Below are 22,884 nucleotides of genomic sequence, written 5' to 3'. Positions count from 1 at the left end.
GTTTATGAAGAAACCAGTAATAAATTGGCTCAAACAAACAAGATACTGTGCAATGTCAAGCTGTGTTTTTTCATTGCATTTATCCCAACATTAAGAAACTTCAATGATCCCTTTATTAATTGTAATGAATACCAGACAAAAGACACCTGCAAAAACCTGTTCCACAGTTTATTTAACCCCTTCGGATCTTGCATCCATTATAATGGACATCACATGTCAGGTTATGATATTTTTTATTTATTTATATATATTTTTTTTATTATTTAATTTTTTTGCTTCCAGGGAGTGTCACCAAATTTAAAACCAGCTGTCCATGAAATTGGACATCTGTCATCCAATCAAAGGCATTAAGTCTCTGTCTGTTGTAACTTGAAAAATATCCATTATGCTGAAGAGAAGCAGGGCAGCACTTTGATCAAAAGACATAAGCAATGTTTTATTGCCATTTATTGATATGTTTGCCAATATTTCAAAAATTGTTTAGAAATACTTCTTGTACAATTGTCTATACTTTTCCATTACAGTGTACAGTTGGTTCTAATAATGTGTAGTCTATAAAAAAATACCCTGAAAATGAAAGATGCCTGTAATCAAAGGTGCCTTAATCTACAGACCCCAAAAATAACAATGCCAGTGACTCGGAATTCCTTGGAGGTGGTTATAAATAAACAAACGTTGCGCACACAAAAATAGGCCTATATAAACACAAGCATATTGAAAACACAAAAAAGTGCAACAGTCTAACAATCATGTCATTTTTATTGTCATTTGTTTAATTTAATTTTAACCTCACCTAATGAGACTGGTGGACACAATGTTTTCAGCACAAGTCTATTCTTGGTTTAATTTTGTAGACCACCAATCAGAGATCATTCTCAATGTTCAGTTGTGGCCTGTATTTATTTTTAATGCATTTGATTGCCATAAAGGTGTCAGAAAGTTTAACCTGGTGCTATAAAACCAATCTGCTGTAGCTGACGCTATTGCTGTTTTGCTAATCTAACGTAAACAAACCAATCCTATAAAAATACTTTAAAGGCTGATGGCATATCATTTGCATGTTTTGTTTTTTACTATTAAAAACTACTATTGTTATCTTCTGTGGGTTGTGGTTAAAATATGGTAATTCTAATAGTTTAATCAAATTTATTGGACTTTTAAAAAATCACTAAGTGACCCCAGTCAATGTCCTACGACCCCCACTTTGGAAACCACTGATCTACAGTACAGTACTGAATGAAGAATGTACTGTAGACTGTCAATCATGTATGTCACAGTTTCTCAGTCATACCCATTACTGAGTCTACAACAGGTAAAAACAGGACATAATATAGTATATGACTTCTAAATTACAATTTGTAATGTAAACATCTCCATAAACTGAAATCTTCAAATGAAACCGAGAGCTCTAAATAACTAATAAGTTCATGGCAATGACAAAGCAGCAAAGACAGCTAATGATAAACTCTTACCTGTGACATAATTCTTCACATCCAGCATGTCACTGAGAGGGTTGTTATTCTTGAACATGTACAGGTTAAAAGGTGCCAGATCTTTGCTGATCTTCTGCCACATGGTGTAGTCAGGTGACGTCCATCTGGCGGCTAAGACATCATAGTCTCTCTGCGTGAAATGCACCAACTTGGTAAGTGAGTCATAAAGCCCGCCGTGGAAGCCGACAACGAGCTGGAACTCAGGGTTGGAGTCGTGGTACACCTCCCCGTAAGCCGTGTACTGCACCTGTTTGATCATTTGGCCGTTGCTGCTGAAGACAGCCAGTGGCGTGCCGGTGTTGTCAGAGGCGATGTAGTACTCCTCCCCACTACTCACCTCCATGGCAAACAGATGGCCCTGCAGGTCATAGTACAAAGAGCTGATTTCTGAGCTGGAGTGGTTGAACACATGCGTGACCCGAGTCGGGTTGTTTAGGTCAGCATAAAAGAACTGGAGGTGCTGGCCCAGACTGTTCTTAGTAGACACCCTACGCCCGAGTCCATCGTAACGGTACTGGATGCTCCAACCTCCAGCTACTCGACTGTAGGCACGCACCAGTTGTCCTTTAGAGTTGTAGTCAAATACATCGCTGCCTCTTTGACTAAGGTAGCCATCTTCGTCTAGACGATACTGGACATCACCAAGGCGTGTGATGCGGTCACGTAGGTCATAGCGGAGGGGCATGAGTCGGGCGCTGTTGCCTGGGTTAAGCAGGTGTAGGTTGCCATTTAAGTCATAGCTGTAGCGCCAAGTAGACCAGTCGTTGACCTTGACACCACTGAGTTGTCCGTCACCATCGTACTCATAGCGGTACTGTGTGGTGTTGGCATAAGGGCCGATCTTAAGTTCCCGCTTGATAACCCTGCCCATGTTGTCATACTGCACTGTCATCCAGTACATAAGAGAGCGGAAGATCTCATACTGAACTTCTTTGATTCGTCCATGAGCATCAAAATGCTTGCTGAGGGTCATCACAGCGGTGGTGATAATCTGATTGATGTCATAATAGATGACTCCAAACTTGCCAAAGTGCTCCACTTTGCCGGAGATCTCGTCGTATCGGTAGAGATCCACAGGAAGTGGTGTTTCGCTGATGACAGGCTTCATGCTGGCAATCCGGAAACTATTGTCATGGTAGGTGTAGTCGAAGCGTGCATTAACCATGCCTTCCTCTGAGAAGCGGTAGATCTGTTTGTCAATCAGGGGACCCATTTTACGATAGCGAATCGTGCAAGAAAAGCCACCGCTCTGCAAGTTGACCATTTTTAGAACGCCGGCTGTCTCGTCATAGCCAAAAGTGATGGCTGTGCTGTCATATAAGATCTCGGAGAGCTTCGCCAGCTTGCCGTATTTGTAGAGGACTCGGCGGCCAGTGCCTAGGAAGTAGGTGGCCTGGGGACGTCCATCCTCGCTAAAGTCGTAGATGACGGACGCGTTGCTCTCTGGCGGGTTGTAGGTGTTTCGGATGTAGCCGATGGAGACATGAGTAAACATGGTATGACGGGCGACGCTGGGCATTGTGACAGCTGTGATGCGGTTTGATGCGTCAAACTCAAAGATGTATTGTCTCTGACTCTGTAGGAGCAGCACCATGGACTGTGGAGAGAAATATTTGCAGATCATTATCACATTCATATTAATTAGCAAAAACTACTTTTACAAGCTGCCATAATTCAAAGTGAAATGTTATGCATCAGAGTTCTTGTGTTAACTACTGAAAAATTCAATTAACAATTTGATTAATGGTGACGCAGTGGCGCAGTAGGTAGTGCTGTCGCCTCACAGCAAGAAGGTTGCTGGTTTGAGCCTCGGCTGGGTCAGTTGGCGTTTCTGTGTGGAGTTTGCATGTTCTCCCTGCGTTCGCGTGGGTCATTCCGCTGTGGCGACCCCGGATTAATAAAGGGACTAAGCCGAAAAGAAAATGAATGAATGAATTTGATTAATGCACAAACAATTTATTGATCAGTAGCTATGTTTCCATCCACCTATTTTTAGGCACGTTTTGGAAATACGCATAAAAAATAGTAAATGGAAACTAGATGCGCATCAATTTTGAAAATGCGCATTGCATAAAAAAATGTATGCGCATAACTTTGTAGGAGAAACTTTTTATTCTATAAGATAAGATACACATAATTCACGATGGAAACAGGTTTACCTAACAAATTTCAGTATGCGCATTAAAAAAAGTTATGTGATTTTGTTGTAAGAGATCATGTGATGATAAATAATGTCTGTGGATAGACAAACCAGCACATTGTAAAACATCTGAAATGTTATTTTGGTCATTCTAAAACACCTTAACCGTTTCAGTATTAGTGTTATTATATTATTAATTAGCTCCAGAACAGTCAAGAGCGTCTGTGCTCCACGTCTGACGCCTTCAAACACCACCACATGTTTATTGCTTGTCGGCATTGTCTTCTGAGGCACAAGTAATTTATTAAATAAAGAGAAGATTCACGCAGCTTCTCCTACCTCAGTAAATTTTTACTTTTGATATTTTGGCGCCAGTTAATTAGGAACTGACAATTTTGTTTTCTTCGACTACTTGGACAGCTTTATTTGTAAGTCTTTTATGCGATATTTGAGTTTTGCATATAAATTTAATTCACATCTTTGGATGAAAACATAGCTACTGTTCTGTATTTACTATTTTACAATTTTTACAGTAAACGTTTGAATTAGCATTAAAAAAACTGCTTTTTGTGCTTTTGTCATTTTATATTTTTAAGTTTTTGTAAATTCCATTTAACCTTGACTTTTTATATAACAATTTTTTTATAAACTTTAGAACTTTATATTATTTTGTTTCAGCTTGTTATTCTCACAATAGTCAGCATTTTATTTCAGCTTTGTTTCTGTGAACAAAAGATTTTAGTTTTTATATATTAAACATGTTAAAATAAAAATGCTGTTAAAAAATAACATTAAAAGTACAATAAAAACAAATAAAATATTTTACTGATCCAAAAATCAAACAAAAAAGTGCTCAGGGGTAACTTAAATAATGTGTCAGTGCATTTAGGATTTATCAGAATTAACAGCAAAAATCAGTCCAAGGCATTTGAAAAATGTGGAAAAAACATTAAAAAACCTTTATTCACATGGCTAATCCTTAAAAAATCTACACGTATCAGCAGTTACCCTATTCAAGGCAGTTATACGCCGAAATATGTAGTTTTTTTTTAAGGATTAGCCATGAAAATATCCTGCTTCATATTTTGTCAATGGCTAAATATAGTACAACTTGAATAAAATATTACAAACAATCTTATTTAAACCAATCTCACCTTGTCTAAATAACTGTAGCTCCACACTTTTCCATCAACAAAAGATCGTGAGAGGATTCGGCCCTGTGCATCAAACTCTGTTCTTTCGCTCATACTCCCACGATGCAGACCAACCAGCTGGCCTGTGCTGGAGTATGACACATTCACCACCGCAAGGCTGCTGCTGGGCTGCCATATCGCCGGCCTGCCCTGGGCATCATACGTGATCCTCAGAGTGAACTTCCTGTGGTCATCATAGATCTTCTCTGTCCGTGTGTTCCGGTCAAAGTCTATTGACAGGAGATTGCGTCCATGTGCCTAGAAAGGGAAAAAATTTGGATAATTTAGTTATTGCAATATAAACATAACATGTTACAGTAACTTAGAGATATCATAATCCTAAAAGGAGTGCCCACCCGAAGTTTCCTCCCGAACACAGTGACCTTCCCCTTGGACAGCTCTTTACGCAATCTCCACTCAATGGAATTCAAGCCGTTGTCAGTAGGAAGGGTGATGTTCCTGCGGCCGATGGTGGGACTCACTGATCCTGCCAGGATATGGGGTTCAGTGTGGTAGCTGATGCCCATCCCATTGGCGTACATCACTCTCAGGGTGCCATTGTTACACAGTTGGTAGCTGTTCCGCACTTGATCTGCAGGGGGCAGTAGAGCGATGCACATTTACCATCATATTAAGACCAAAATAAAACGTTTCATGACAAATTTTCAACATGACGAGAGTACAAAACGGCAACAGCAAACAAGGCTTGATTTATTTTGAACTCATGAAAGGGCTTTGGGGCATTTATCAGCTCAAAAACAGTCTGGCTGTCTTTTCTTCGGATTATAAAAGATAACAAGAGCAGCGCTTTGTTTAAAACAAATGACGTGAAGCCTTAAATCCCTTTGTTTCACAGTGCCACAAACATTTATTATGCTTCAGAACATCCACTATAAATAAATTACAACCCATGAAACTAATTTATGAGCAGAAGGTACGCTCTTAATTGGAGATAATATAGTTGATAATTTATAAGGCAGCCTTTTAAAGTCGTTTAAGCAATTTATTATTCGCCTCATGAGCATGTCAAGGTTAGATTCAAAAGCTTGATCTGAGGGACGTTCTCCTTGGATTAAATCCCCTGTAATTCATTCAAAAGGTTTTCCTCCCCCTTCTTGTGTTATGTCTGCTTGTATTGAAGTTTGACTTTTTTGTTTAGTCTGCCATGGGAAGGAGGTTAAACATTTTCTATCTCTTTCCCTGCCTTTTTGTCCTTTCATCTTAACAGATGAAATAAGCTTTGGGATAGTGGGGATTAGGGTGGAGGCAGGTAGAAGACAGTGAATATTTACTTGGAATAATAAAATGAATTTGTCTCAGATCATATGCATCACAGCAAAACAACTTGCTAACTAGATTTGACAGACAAAACAAATGCTGCGATTTTTTTGTGATGAATTATACAGTACTTCTAGTCTCCCACGTGGATGTTGGAGTACCTGTATTTTGCTGAGTAAATTTGTAGGCAGTGATATAAAACAATCAAGATATTATTGAAACAAAATATTAAATCAAACAAACTGAGCACAGAATTATTCATGTGGCTACTGCATCTACTAACCAGACATACCTTGCACAACAGTATAGGAGGCTTCAACTGAGGAAAGGTTGGTGATAACAGTGACGTCATCATCTCTGTTGGAGCTCTCAATGTCAATGTTGATGGATTTTTCGATCTCTCTATGCAGACTTGTAACCATTCCCGTGGGGTATGTCACATTGGTGAGTCTCCCTTCGCTGTCATACCTGAAAAAACAATGAATATGGACATTTTAAAGTTTATATTATCAACTTTCATCCTTTAATTCTTATACATTTCTAATTAAAAAAAGTTAATTAACATTTTATTCCACATCCTTAACAATTGGTTTGTCATTTAGTAATTTTACTGTGAAAATTCACACGTATAATGTGATGGATAATACAAACTACAGACTACAAGAGCCTATCAAAGCTATACAGTTTTTAATTTGTGAATGAATGCATGTACGTATATTACAACTACAAGTATGACCAACGTTTTGATATGCTCCGTTGTTTCAATGAATACTTGATATGCTAAAATGAATACTCAATTTGTAACTCAACTGAGTTTAATTAAAGGTTTGCTGGTTTTAGCAGGCTATAGGAGCCAGCTAGACCAGCTATAAACAAGCATAGTCAAGCTGAAAATTCATTTAGAACAAAACAAAATAAAATATTACATCACTGAGATGCTGGATAATTAATGTGAAGCCATAGCTGACCATAATGTACAATATGTTTATAAATATGTTTTTAATAGTTACAAAAATCAGCACTGAAAGGTCTGGCATCTCATTTATAAATGTGGCATAAGCACAAAACAGCCAGAAATGTGCATACACCACTTCCCACTTCTAGTTGATCATTTGGTATCAGAAGTCGCTTATATGAAAGGCAAAGGCCTCTAGATTACACTTATTTACCAAAATATAATATGATCATGCCTTGATTTTTAATTATTTAATTAGGACAGTAAGGTCTGACTTTGCTCAGACAAAAGTCTTGTCACCTAACAGAAATAATGTACAGTATAGAATATAAAGTCATGGTGCAGTGGAAAAAAAATGAATATTGTGTATGACTCCCATGAGCTTGGACGACTGCATCCATACATCTCTGCAATGACTCAAATAACTTATTAATAAAGTCATCTGGAATGGCAAAAAAAGCGTTCTTGCAAAACTCCCAGTGTTCATCAAGATTGTTTGAATTCATCTTTAGTGCCTCCTCCTTCATCTTACCCCAGACATGCTCAATAATGTTCATGTCTGATGACTGGGCTGGCCATTCCTGGAGCACTTTGACCTTCTTTGCTTTCAGGAACTTTGATGTGGAGGCTGAAGTATGAGAATGAGCACTATCCTGCTGAAGATTTTGTCATGATTTTTCCTTCACAAAACTTGACTGATTTCTGAGAATCTTGGGTCCATGTGGGTTCCAGTAGGTCTTCTGCAGTATTTGTGAGGATTTGGATGCAGATCAACAGATGATCTTTAGAAAAATCTACCTTCTGCTACTTTTCCAAATAATCAAATAGAAGTCAAGTTATTATTTGTTCCTTTTACAACTGGGATCGACAACAAGACTTTTGTGTGTGTGTATATATATATATATATATATATGGCAGGAGAAAGTGCCCAGCTATAAGTATATTCTAACCACTTTAAATCATTAAATGAGTCATTATAATCATTAATAAATAAATTAATATTTTATAAATTTGCACGCATGTTGATTTACATAGGTTCAGCTTTCTCCCTATCTGTTTCTGTTTCTCTCTCTCTCTCTCTCTCTCTCTCTCTCTCTCTCTCTCTCTCTCTCTGTTATGTTACATTAGGGAGCAGATCTGGATGGTGCCACAGATCTGTCAGCGTCTGGCTGATGTCTGTGCCAGTGCAGTGGAGTGTGGGGAATTCTACATTCTCAGGAGCACGGCTGCTCCGTCCTGCTCCCGGAGATTTTCTTTCCTGCGGAGTGTTCCAACTCTAATCAAACACACCTGAAAAAGTTAATCAAGATCTTCAGGTTCCCTTGGAAATTACAAGCAGGTGTGTTGCAGGGTTGGAATTGAACTCTGCAGGAAAGAGAAGTATCAATCCAGCACTCCTTTAAAGTCAAATAATGGATATTCCTATTGAACTTTTCTATATTAACATTTTTTTTTTAAGTTTGTATTCTGTAGATATTTTTTTTTTATTGATTCTAAAAAGAAGAAGTCTCTTATGGTCATGAAACTGCATTTTGTTTATTAAAATATAGCAAAACAGGACTATTGTGAAATATTGGTATAATAACTAGTAGTAATTGTAGTTTTTCATTTTAATATATTTTAACTGGTTTGTTGCAATGACAAAGCTGGACTTTCATTATTAATGTGCAGATTTTTCTGCTCAAGAATCAATATTTTGTTATCAATATTCCTTAATTTAAACATTTACATGAATATTTTTATTGATTTTGAAATATATCTCATTTTTGTTCAGAGCACCTGCATTTAGTTGATTAAATAACAGTAAAACATTAATATAAAATATGTTAAATATTTAAAAAGGTGAAATATTTTTACAGTTTAAAATAAGTTTTCTAATTTAATATATTTTAATTGTAATAACAGTAATATATTCTTGCGATGGTGAACTATAATTGTCAACATGCAGTGCTATAATGCTGAAAAACATCTGCTTAAATACATAATTGCCAACTTTGAGAACTGTTTTAAAAAAAAAATTGTGTATTTTTGTGGAAACCACGATACTTTAAAAAAAAAATCCTTTTATAATATATTTGAATAATTTATAAGGCACAGCAAGTAACATTACTGTCACTTTTGATGTATTAATACATTTCTGCTGAATTAAAGTATTCATTCATTTAAAAAAAATATACAGTCAACTAACGTTGGAATGGTGAGGCCTAAAGAAACAAAAGTGGAATTGTAACATTTTTAAAGTGCTTGCTTTTTTTAAAACTGCTAAACAGCTTTTAATAAAAAAATCTACAAACTTAATTCAATATTTTCATTTACACCACTAAAAATAAAGGTTCTTTGTTGTAATTCCATTATGAATCTTTAATTTATTTGAATTTCTTTTATATATTTTTATATGTTCATGTTAATCATTGAGCAAACACTTTTCACTCTAAAACACACTCTAAAACAATTTCTTTTTTTTTTCTTTCTTTCTTTCATTGTTTTTAAATTGGACTAAGAATGGAATTCTGCTGTGCTCTTCCCAAAAAAAGGAAATTCAAACTCTCCAACCAAAATTAAAAGCACAGAAAATGTTACATATACATGTCGAATGTGTCATGCATAGTATTAATATCAACACACAGCACTTCATAAACCACAGGCACACAACAACTTACTCATAAAACGTTGTCCAGCCTGTCTCGTCAGCCTTGGTTGCCAAAAGCCCAGTGTTTCCATTGTACCCCAGTAGAACGATCTCCTGGTTGAGAGCCGAGATGGAGCGCAGGCTTCCTGCAGGATCAAGTCCCAGCGTCACCACCTGATTCTCAGGCTGCAGGACAAGCCTGAGCAGTCCTGCTCCACCCTGCCCCGCTCCATCCCTTCGCACCTTCACCGTATTATTGCAGTTATCCACCACACTGGCCAGCTCTCCATCAGGCCCGTAACTGAAGTTATAGAGGGGCAGACCAGTCACAAGACTGATAGTCTGTAAGTGGAGACCCTCCTCATTAAACACATACAGCTCCTGTTCCTGAGGAGACGCGACCTCATATCGTCCCAGAGCTGAAGGCCCTGGTCGGTTAGTGCGCACAGCGCGAATACGAATGTTATTGAGATCTGCAATGTAAAGCGTCCCATCTGGTGAGACGGCCAGAGACATGGGAGAGTTGAGGCTGGCATCTGTGGCGTATCCGTCATCTCCTGCGAAACAGTTGCAGTTGACGTCATTCTTACAGTCACATTCTGATGCAGCGCCAGCTAGAAGTGACATCTCTCCATTGGTGCTGACTTGCCGCACACGGTTGATCTTCTTCTCATCCGTCTCTGCGATGTAAAGCACGCCTGTATGGGAGATGCCGATAGCTGTGGCACTCTCCAGGGCAGAGTGGATGGCCAGTTTGCTGAGGGAATAGTCGATGCCAGGCACTTGGCAATGCATAGGCCGTCCCGCGATGATGCTCACTTGGTGGTTTTCAGTGATGCGTAGGATAACATTATTCTCCAGCACGTACAGAGAGTTATCCATGGGGTTTACTGCCAAGTCGGTGGGCCACTCTAAGCGAACCTGGATAAAAAAACAGAGTTAATATTGTAATTAATGTTTTAGATTTTCTAAGTAAGCCCATTTTCTAGGCTTTTGATCAAACTTCTACAAGCCGGCTGTAGTGTAAAATAATGAAGTAAAATTACTGTAATTGAGTCGATTTTTTCCAGGAATTGTATTTTACTAAAACACCTTATTTGTACTTGTACTTTGACTCTAGTACATTTTTAGTTCTAAATAGGTTCTTTTACTGTGCTTCTTTCCTTCAACCGCAGTCACTTCTTTGTGATTTTGATATTTAAGTATAAGAGGGTATACACCGTTTTGAGGGATGTAAACAATAACAATAGTCCTGACGTATTTCCTGTTTACATTTAAACTTCCATAGCTTCTGAGGGTCCAAAAAGTTCCACATATTTATAAACACTATTACGATAGCTGTTATAACATCAAGTTTTGATTGAATCGCCTCTTGTTCACCGATATGAAATAGTTTGACCACAAGAAGAAATGTTCATGGTCCAATGACATTACCACACTGAGATGGTCCATATGCACAGCCAAAAGTATCTCACAGCAACTTTTTGATTCAGTGGCTAATTCATATGAATTCATACAATGTAGTATGATTTGCTTATTCCCATACTTGCCAACATTTGTCTCTGAAAACTGTTGAAAACAGGGTTAGAAACTGTACTGTGGTATTAATAACTGTACAATGGAGCGGGTTTCGGGTGGCTACTGCGATCGGATACTATATCAAAGTTGGCGACAAAGGAGGGTTACAGACCGTACCAAATAGCTGAGAACTGGGCCGGGGGGGTTGGGTGGTGAAATTACGGGAGGTTTCCTGGAGAAATTACAAAACGGGAGGGTGGCGGGAGATGGATCTGAAATATGGGAGACTCCCATAACAGTAGTGTTGGTAGGTATGGTTTAGGGGTGGGGTTGGGTGCCACATCTCCTTTTTAAAATCGTACATTTTTATACAACAGAACTCAAACAAATTCATATGAATCAGTCACTAAACTGACTAAACGTAAAATAGTTATGTTTCCTCATGAGATCAGGCTGTTTTTTCCCCTACCGATAACGGTTAATATGACTTTTTTTCAATTTTATACGGTTCCTTTTATAGCATTGATGTTGTAATGTAATGAAATTACATCCAGTTAAATAGACTTAAACATTCATTTACTTGCTGAAGTATAAAATGAGATCAAAAGCTGTTTACACACACACACCACCAGGATCAGCAGGCTAGAGCAGACACTCCATTGAAAATACTGGATTCAATTTTTTTGTCGTATTTTAAAGACATAGTGCGGAAAAAAGATGCGGTGCTTCTTGTACATTCTGAGATATTCTTTATATTGTACTGTATATCAATCAAGCATTGAATATCATTGATTTTTAAAGAAAACAACCTTAAACATGTAGATTTTGTAACGGCATACAGTTCACTGGAAGCGCTTTAACATACAGTAGTTACTGAAAATTAATTGTCCATCTGCATATATTACTCTATAATCAGTGCTGTGGTTCCTATCCAATGAAACTGTGCAAAGAAAAATCTGTAACAATCTGTTTACAATAAGGTTGTATTAGTTAATGCATTTACTAACATGAACAAACAATGAATCATACATTTAATACAGTCTTGGTTCACGCTAGTAAACGCTAGTTAATGAAAACACTGTTGTTCATTGTTGTTTCAGTAACTCACAGTGCATTAAGTAATGTTAACAAGCATGAATTTGGATGTTATTAATGCATTAGTAAATGATGAACTATGATTGATAAATGCTGTACAAGTATTGTTCATAATTAGTTCATGTTAGTAAATACATTAACTAACAAAACCTTATTGTAAAGTGTGACCTTAATTTCATTTCAGACAGATCGTACTTTTACTTGAGTATGATTTTTCAGTACTCTTTCCACCGCTGCCTGCTAGAGATGATTAATACTTGTGTGTCTGCTTATTTTTCAGAACATTCAAAGATTTTATGATCAAAAGAACAATCAAACTTCTTTTTTTTATTCTCCCTGTGTATAATTTATAATGTGTGCTTTCATTTGGCTGACCTGGCTGACATCCATGCTGGAATCGCAGCTCAGTGGGCGCACAGCTGTAAGGTCATTGGCGCCCAGCAGAGTAGAGATGATGCCGTTTTGATCCACCTTCCTAATCATGGTGGCATCCACAAAGTACATCAGCCCGTTTTTATCTACAGCGATGCCTGAAAAGAGAAAACAAACAGGTAAAGGAGTCAGCCGGAAAGTTCAGGGGTTACGCAGACTCTCAAACCCTTCGCCTGTCAGGCTCGTTTTATTTTTGTCTTCTGCAGCGCTTAATGATCTGAGCAAGAGCATCTTTGATCTGGTTTCAACCTGTTCTAAGTTTATCTTCAGGCTCTGCTCAATTCGTCTTTCCCTCCCGATTGCCTGTCCTATATAAGCTAGCAAATAATACACGTCCATCAAGCGTCACTCCAGTGTCAACCCATCAGTTCTCCTTATCAGACACTGAAGGCAGAGCAGACGAGAATATCTCCAAGTGCTGACAAGAAGATGCTCACAGAATGGACCTGTGTAGGTGTATGATGCAGAGGGGTTTGAACAAAAAGATGGGGAGACAAATAGCATGAGGGGAGAGACTGAGTGCACTTGACTGAGCCTTTTCACTGTGAAGTCATCTGGGAATCAGTAATGAGGCCTGTGTAGTCTGTCACCTCTCTACTCTTCCTCTCTCTCTCTCTCTCTCCGCTCAAATTCAACGTCACATATAGAAAATGTGACAATATGACATCCTTGACAGTTTGGTGTCAGACTGGCTATTTTTTTTTTCCATACACCAAACCTGGATATTACTTTCAAAACCTGCTCAAACTTGTTGTAGTACCTTTATCTTTCCCTTTCTTATCACTATGTGTTTGCTTAGGATTGAAATGTTTACTTAATTCCAGTTTACACGCATGTTGAACTTTGTGACTCATTCCATTAATACTGAAGTTTTGATACGTTTTTGACCCAATATTAAATGGTGTTTCTTCAAAAGTAAAAAAAAAAAAAGATGCTGTGTTAAGACATGTTTATGTTCATTTTTAAAGAGCAAAATACCAATGTTTTAACTTCAAAACAATGAAAAAAGTGATATTTGACAGAATATTTAGAATATTTGATCATTTTCTGGTGGGAAATTCTCTAAATGACCATTTTTCTATTTGAAAATTGGAATAAATGCTATTAAAATTTGCTGAATAAAACAAATATTAACATTTTACTCAAACACACATCTCGCAAATCCAGTACATCCAGAGAAACACAATTTTCTAAAAGACATTATTGGAAATCTCCTCCATGTTTCCTTGAAGTGTCATTGTCTCATCTATGACTCAGATGCATCTGATTCGAATGTTATCACTCGATTGAATGGGTGTTATGAGTGGTTATCAGCTGATAGATATGAGCCAGTAGGAGCCTTCTGCGCATACTAGTAGACTCAGAAGGCTGCTATCAACCATCCACATGGTTAACCAGCTATACTATTAGAGAACTCCAGATTAAGATTTGATTTACATTACTGTGACGGTTGGGTTTAGAGTTGGGGTAGAGGTAGATGTTAATAAAATACAATTTATGGTAAAATTTATAAACAATATAAATAATTATCGTGCTTAATCAGCTATACTAATAGAAAAGACTGCAGATCCAGATCTGTTTTTACATTACTATGACGGTTGGGTTTAGGGTTTGTGTAGGGGTAGATGTTAATAAAATACAATTAATGGGAAATTTAATAAATAATATAAATAATCCTTGCAATATAAATAACTTCTGGCCGCAGCCATGTGTGAACTGTAGCTGATTAGCCATGTGGATGAATGATAACAGCCTACTTAGCCTACTAGTAGGTGCAGAAGTTCGCTACTGGCCCATATCTATCAGCTGATAACTACTGCACTGTAAAACCCAAAAGGTTAAGGTAACTCAAAGCGATTGCAACAGAAAACCGATTGCAACAAACCATTTAAGTTCAAAAACTAATCCTAATTAGTACTGTGAACTTAATCCATTTGAGTAAACGAAGCAATTTGAGCACAGTAAAACCCGATAAATGAAGAGAACCTCAACCAACTGAGTACTGTAAAATCCAATAAGTTAAGGCAACTCGTTTGAGGAAACCGATTGCTACAAACCATTTGAGTTAAAAGACTAATCTATATGAGTACTATGAACTTACTTCGTTTAAGTTGAAGTAAGGAGGTATTTAATTAACTAAATACCTTCAACACAGAGTTCACAACTCTTTTCAAATGAGTAGTATTTACTTTCAGTAAATTGAGTTAACTACATTCATTTCATTTCATTTTATAAAGTTGACTGTTGGGTTTAACAGTGTGATAACGATTATTCAATCGAGTAATAACATCCGAATCGGCTGTCAAATGTTACTCTGAGAAAAACTAGACATAAATGTAACAACTGACAAGCAGTAATATAATATATAGCAGTAAAATAAAAATAAATAGCACAAGAAGTAAATATTAAATAGAAAACTTTTGATATAGAGTTTAATTAACAATTTATCTCTTCACATATTTAAATTTTAAAGCGTACAATTGTTCATTTTAATATCTAACTCATTTGTGTGATGCAATCGTCTTCTCTCATCTAGGACAAACAACTGAGATTTCAAATGAGCTAATTGTGATTTTTCTTTCAAAGTGATCTTTAAGACTTTGAATACTACTGAAATGTGCCCGCTTAAGGCTCTGAACTGTAACATCTGAGAGTTAAAACAGTCACCACATTAAGTAACATTATCTCTGAGAGACAGACAGAGTGAGAGAGAATACCAAGAGACTCCAATAATCGAAACCAGAGACTTGCACTCCCCATAGCACATTCAGAAATTAATTAATAGCTTAAGGTTGAACATTCCCTGTGATTGGGGAAGCAGCTGGAGGATAAGACTCTTTTTATCCATGTTAGGTGTCACCGATACAAAGGAAACAGATGTAAAGACAGCCCGAAGAAACATTTCTTCACCTCAGACAGACATGTGTAAAGATGCTAGCGGGAAGTCTGATAGTAAGGGGGCAATCTAAACATTAACCCATTAAATCCCAAGTTTTTCTATTTATTAAGCTATACAACTGGTGTTTTAGTGCATTTTCTGTGAATACAGAAAAAAACATTAATTAAAAATTAAATAAAAGTATGTTTAATAAATATGTGCACTGTCACATGGTTAGTGAAAGTAGTCATATGGCATCAAATCTCTAAAACCAACAGTTAGTAAAGTATGTAAACGAAGAACTGTATTTTAGTATTTTATATGACCCTTAAGGTGGCTATTATTATTTTATGAATTCACATTTATTCAGTTTTGTTGAGTGTGGTCATAGAATGAGCTAATGGAAACGAGTGAGATACCAGTGAGATTATACAGTGCATTTAGGTACGCAAACAGTATGTACATACACAAGAGTTTGAGTAACACTTTAGTTTAGGTCACAATTCATGGTATTTATACTACTGGCTTATTACCTACCTAAAGGTGCCCTAAAATGAAAATCTGGGTATACCAAGGCATAGTAGAATAATAAAAGATCAGTATATAGAAATGGGCATACTGTGAGTCTCAGACACCACTGTTTCCACGTTCTCATGTAAATTCCACTAGTGTAAAACCCCGGTGGACAACTGGTCAATCAGAAGACAAAACAAACTGACAAGACTCACAGGCCATGCCGTCCGCATTTGCATGTATGGCTACTTTAGGTCATTCATCCACCCCTGACGAGCAGCCGTGTCATCAAGAGAACACGACTCATATGCAGCTTTGAGATCATAAAAAAAGCTCTGAAATCATTAATATGCATGCCCTAGGTTGCGTTTGATAAACTAAAGGTTTTCTAGTGATACAACAGTGATAATTTTCTTCCCTTAGTTATTTTAGGTATATATTTCACTTACTATGTATGTGGGACTTATATTTTATCACTGTTGTATCACCAGAAAACATTTGGCTCACCAAACGCAACCTAAGGCATCCATATAAACGGTTTCAGAGCTTTTTTATGACTTCAAAGCTGCATATGAGTCATGTTCCCTCGATGACACGGATGCTCATCAGGCCCGGATGAATGACCTAAAGTAGCCATACATGCAAATGAGGAGGGCATGGCTAGTGAGGCTCGTTACAGATTTTTTTTTGTCTTCTGACTGACCTCTAAGTTGTTTACTGTGCGTTACTGGGAGAGACGCTTCAAACTCGCCTCAGGACACAAAATATAAGATTTACAGATTACACATTTATTCATCTCCACTCCAAATAGGCAAATGGTAGGTTTAGTTACATTTTTAGTAAATTGATCATGTTTATTGTGAAATTTGATGCATATTTTTTTAACAAACACATTTAGACTGCTGAATCGTCTCAAAATAGGTTAATATGACTCTGATTGGGTTTATATTTGTTCGTGTTCAGAGTACACCATGGTCTGAGTGTGTGCATGTGTATGTAAGAGTGGAGCAAATTAATATTCACGCCATGAACCATATATGGTCAATTATGGATCTTCTATGGGTATTTTATGGAGTAATAAATGAGCTTATAAAACCATTTCTGGAAATTCTTTGAACTTACTGAAACCATAAACCTACTATGTAGATATCAGAGAACAATTTAACTTGTTAAACTAAAGCAGTATGGCACCTTTAAGATATTACCTGTTCATTAGTAGTTCTAAAATATGAGCTTATTATAGATCCATAATCATACGCAACACCTAAACCCACCTTCTACCTTACTAACTATTAATAAACAGGTCATTAGTAGCTTATTAAGTTACTACTGTTAGTTAATGGTATGTTTATACCGTAACGTGTGGCCTAAACTTACCAGAGTTTGTACTAAACGGTTGCAATGACAAAAATATAGTAAATTTGAGCTTAAAACCTAAATTGTCATATATTACTAATACGTTACAATGCTGATAATGTATTGTACAGTGGTTACACTAATATGAGAAATTTTAGAAGTTTAGATTTTTATATTGTATTAAGTGTTTATATCAGTGTTGTATAAGGGTTTTGTATATAACTGTAACCCTAGAATGTGATTAAAAAAAGAGTGGGAATAGGTTTGCTGACTTGAAACACTATGAAACAAGTTTTCACACACATTTCCATTAAATAACATTGATTATTTTAAGGGGTTACTATTGACCCATCATGGATATTTTTATGTCTGGGAGAAAAAAAGGGATTAAATGGATTAAGCTGCGTTAAGACTAATTCAGCTTCTGTGTTTTTTTTTCTATTTCCAGCTCACCTTTGGGGCTCATGAGAGTGGCTTCTATAGCTTTTCCACCGTCCCCACATCTTTCGTCAAAGGGCAAGCACTGCTCTCCTGTCCCTGCCACTACTTCAGCATTGTCTGCGAGCAGTCTTCCTCCAGTGAGCGATCGCACCTTGTAGATTCGCCGGGAGTTTGTGTCAGAGATGAACAGAGCTCCTGAGACTGGGTCCACCGCCAGGAAATACTTATGTGTTGGGTTGTTACTATGAAAAATAAGGTCATTACAGAGTCAGTGCTGCAATTACATAATGTGCATGTCTGTTAATATATTCACAGAATAATCCAATTGAAGAGTAACCTTACATAAAAAAGTATTGTAGTCATTTATAGAAAATACTATAGTGTTTTTGAACCATACTATAGTAAAGTGTACGCAACTTTATATAGTATATTGTAGTATTTGCCACACTTCATTAATGAATGCTATAGCATAGCAACTATGGTGAACTGCTAAACTGTAATACATATAGTAGTATACTTTTTTTTGTACTGCAATAAACTGTGGTGTATTGTAGTATGACAGAGTATACATAGTCGTATAAAACTCAGTGTCGTATTGGTAATTTTGTTTAAATCAGTGTTTCCCAACTCTGTTCCTGGAGGCACACCAACAGTACATATTTTGGATGTCTCCCTTATCTGTCCCATTCATTTCAGGTTTTGGAGTCTCTTCTAATGTTTTGCTGAGTTAATTTAGGTGTGTTTGATTAGGAAGTGGTTGAAAATGTGTACTGTTGGTGTGCCTTCAGGAACAGGGTTGGGAAACACTATTTTAAATTATGTAATTGTTTAAATAATGTACTATCTCTGTCACAATCACCAGCGACTTATTCCATACAGATGTGAATGACTATCTCTTATTAATAAAGAGCTGCACATGGATCCTCGATCCCATTGTCAAGCGTACATCAGTTACAATTACCATAGCAAGTATTGAATTGCTATACAACAATTGCTATAATATTTTTTTCAAGTGGGACGTAAAAAAGAGAAAAATATAGGCTCACCTATGTCGAAAATCCTTGTTTCTGTAAACAGAAATAACAATCACAATTTTGGTGGTCACACATACATACACACACATATAATTTTTATTGGATTATTTTTTTATATAGGTAAACTATAAAGTTTGTAAGTATTCAAATTTGTATTACTCTATAAAATAGCTTTTCTTCCAAGTTAGTTGTCAAAAATAATAATACATTATGAAGACACTCACCGGCCACTTTATAAGGTACACCCGTTCAACTGCTCATTAACTCGAATTTCTAATCAGCCAATCACATGGAAGCAACTCAATGCATTTGGGCATGTAGACATGGTCAAGACAATCTGCTGCAGTTCAAAACAGAGCATCCGAATGGGGAAGAAAGGTGATTTAAGTGACTTTGCACATTGTTGTTGATGCCAGATGGGTTTTCAGAAACTGCTGATCTACTGGGATTTTCACACACAACCATCCTTAGGGTTTACAGAAAATGGATGTAAAAAGAGAAAATATCCAGTGAGCGGCAGTTCTGTGGGCACAAATGCCTTGTTGATGCCAGAGGTCAGAGGAGAATGGCCAGACTGGTTCGAGCTGATAGAAAGGCAACAGTAACTCAAATAACCACTCGTTATAACCGAGGTATGCAGATGAGTATCTCTGAACACACAACACATCGAACCTTGAGGCAGATGGGCTACAGCAGCAGATGACCACACCGGGTGTCACTCCTGTCAGCTAAGAACAGGAAACTGAGGCTAAAATTCGCACAGGCTCACCAAAATTGGATAATAGAAGATTGAAAAAACGTTGCCTGGTTTGATGAGTCTCGATTTCTGCTGCGCCATTCTGATGGTAGGGTCAGAATTTGGCATCAAGAACATGAAAGAATGGATCCATACTTCCTTGTATTAACAGTTCAGGCTGGTGGTGGTGGTGTAATGGTGTGTGGGATATTTTCTTGGCACACTTTGGGACCATAAGTACCAATTGAGCATCGTGTCAACGCCACAGTCTACTTGAGTATTGTTGCTGACCACGTCCATTCCTATATGACCACACTTTACCCATCTTCTGATGGCTACTTCCAACAGGATAATGCACTACGTCATAAAGCACGAATCATCTCAGACTGGTTTCTTGAACTGTACTCAAATGGCCTCCAGTCACCAGAGCTCAATCCAATAGAGCACTTTTGGGATGTGTTGGAACAGGAGATTTGCATCATGGATGTGCAGCCGACAAATCTGCAGCAACTGCGTGATGCTATCGTGTCAATATGAACCAAAATCTCGGAGGAATATTTCCAGTACCTTTTTGAATCTACGCCACGAAGGGTTAAGGCAGTTCTGATGGCAGAATGGGGTCCAACCGAGTACTGGTAAGGTGTACCCAATAAAGTGGCCAGTGAGCGTATTTTTTCCATTCATATATAATTAAATGCAATTAACATAATTCAACTAATACAATAAAGTATGAACACATTTGTATTGCTAATTACGAGCTAATTGACCTAAACATATATTTACAAGGTTTATAAATATTTGATTTAGGCTTTTTAGCATGATTTGTGAATAAAATGATCAAAAACTTATACTTCTACGTGACCTGTACTCAGGTTCAAGTTATTTTCTCAAAAAAATATGATAAAAAAAACCTCCAATACCTGAGCTCCAGTATGCGTGTGGTGTTGAGGTTGGGATAAACTCTGCGTACAAAATTCAAGTCTCCGACATAGAGGCTGCCATCAATGCCTGCTGCCAGGGCTACAGGTGCCAACAGCTTATTTCCATCAGCCAGGCCATTACAGCTCGGGCACGAGATGCTTCGCCGACGTCCATTACCCATGATGCTTGTGATGATGGGTGGCTGCTGGGACACAAAGACGTTCTCACCGCTGCCCTTATGAAGGATGCCTGGTGTCAGATGAATAAAGAAACAATAACCATTTAAATGGATAAAAAAAAAGAAAAGTGGCATTTTCAAAAGACCATTTTGGGGGAAAAGCTGTTTACCTGAGACATCTATGAACATTACAACCCCATTTTCGAGGCATCCTATTAAATTATTGATCAAAACAACATGCTCTTTTACTAAAAGCAGTCAGGCGTCACATCACATCAGACTTCCTGTGTGTCAGAGTGACTCCAAATCTCAAATGGTCTGAATAATACTTATTTTACAGTGACAATCAGTCTCATTTTAAGTGTGAACAATTACTTTCTGTAGACAACAGAGTGTAGTTATTTAGATCAAGGATCTTCATCAAAGCTAATTAAATAATGCTTAAATAATAATTTATTTTGAGGTCCTGTTATAGTAATATAATAGTACTAAAATACACAGAAATGTAAGCCAATATATTATATTATATTATATTATATTATATTATATTATATTATATTATATTATATTATATTATATTATATTATATTATATTATATTATATTATATTATATTATATTATATTATATTATATTATATTATATTATATTATGCGAAATACGATAGCACCATTGAAACTGGTCCACCTTGACAGTTACTCTGCCCTTCACCAACTGTGGGCCAGTGGCATAATTTCCCCCTCCCATCTTCCTTCAGCACCAGTTAGGGATATACTCTGTATGAGGGTTAGTGGTTGCAGTCGGTCATCAGATGAGCACCTCCCTTTTCTTGGTGTTTCACCGCCCATGACACCGCGGGAGGGCTCGACAGCAGATCCAGCGTCCTGGATCTACTCCTGCTGACCACCACCCAACTCTATGATGCGGTTTGTCTTTTTGCTTTGGCTCTTCCACCGAACCTCCCTTTGTAGCCAAATCCAGCAAGATGTTGCTTCCGCCTTTTCAGTGACCTTTCCTACCAGCGATTTCCTAGCCATTCCTTCAATTCCCAGCAGTGCGAGGGCTCTCCAGAGTGACTGCCCCGGCCGCAAACCCCTTAAAACCCATCTCTACTGGTAAATTTCAGGCCCCACATCCATTCTCCTGGCTCTCATGTATAAGACCTTGATTTTTATTAAGCTTGTGTTTATGGGCCTCCTCCATTCTTTTCTCCCAGCGTATTGTAAGTTCTATAAGCACCACCTGTTTGGTGCCTCTAGACCAGAGGACAATATCTGGTCTGAGGCTAGTGTGTGCTATTTCCTCTGGGTATTTATTATATTATATTATATTATATTATATTATATAATATTATATAATATTATATTATATTATATTATATTATATTATATTATATTATATTATATTATATTATATTATATTATATTATATTATATTATATTATATTATATTATATTATATTATATTATATTATATAGAAAGCTTTTGTAACGCATTGCCTGGCTGCATGATACTGGAAAAATCGGACATTTCAATATTTTGTTTGCTGCTACTTTCAAAGATTTCATTAATTTAGATGTACTGAGATGATTATGATGTTTTCTATGAAACTGATATTGCATCTCCATAAATTATAATGAATTACATGCAAAAATAAATAAATAAACAGTCCTTTATGGTTTTTTGGGGAGTCTAACAGTATTCAAGTTTAGAAATGTAACAATCCGATGTAAAAGAGCATGGCGATTATTGTAAAAAAAATTATATTTAATAACATCTTTATCTTTTAATCTTTAATAAATAATCTATTCATGCGATGTGACTATTGCAGATACACACATTGTGATATTGATGCTTAAACAATATATTGTTCGACCCTACTGTACAGTACGATTCATTGTTGTATTCCATTAAATCAAATTAATATATATATTTTTAATGAAGGGACGCAAGGTGACAGCAAGTACATTTATAATGCTACAAAGTCTATTTCAGATAAATGATGCTGAAGTACGAAAAAAAAGAAAGGAAATTACAAAGCTGATGACTTTAGTAATGATGCTGAAAATCGGCTTGGCAAAAAAGGAATAAATAC

At 36.8% G+C, this 22,884-nt stretch overlaps 1 protein-coding gene across 1 annotated transcript in view; it reads right to left on the bottom strand.

Annotated features, from left to right (window-relative positions):
• tenm2a (teneurin transmembrane protein 2a) overlaps positions 1–22,884 on the bottom strand; it is a 288,065-nt gene that overhangs the window by 2,707 nt on the left and 262,474 nt on the right. The window contains 9 exon segments of the mRNA XM_056471643.1: positions 1,473–3,090; positions 4,788–5,084; positions 5,183–5,418; positions 6,397–6,572; positions 9,720–10,609; positions 12,677–12,831; positions 17,934–18,163; positions 18,968–18,988; positions 20,612–20,861. Coding sequence (XP_056327618.1) covers positions 1,473–3,090; positions 4,788–5,084; positions 5,183–5,418; positions 6,397–6,572; positions 9,720–10,609; positions 12,677–12,831; positions 17,934–18,163; positions 18,968–18,988; positions 20,612–20,861 — 3,873 coding nt within the window.

The sequence above is a fragment of the Danio aesculapii genome, chromosome 14 (genome assembly GCF_903798145.1).
Source record: "Danio aesculapii chromosome 14, fDanAes4.1, whole genome shotgun sequence".
In the NCBI taxonomy this organism is placed as follows: Eukaryota; Metazoa; Chordata; class Actinopteri; order Cypriniformes; family Danionidae; genus Danio; species Danio aesculapii.
Note: the sequence above shows the minus strand (reverse complement) of the source record. Positions and strands in the feature narration are given on the sequence as shown.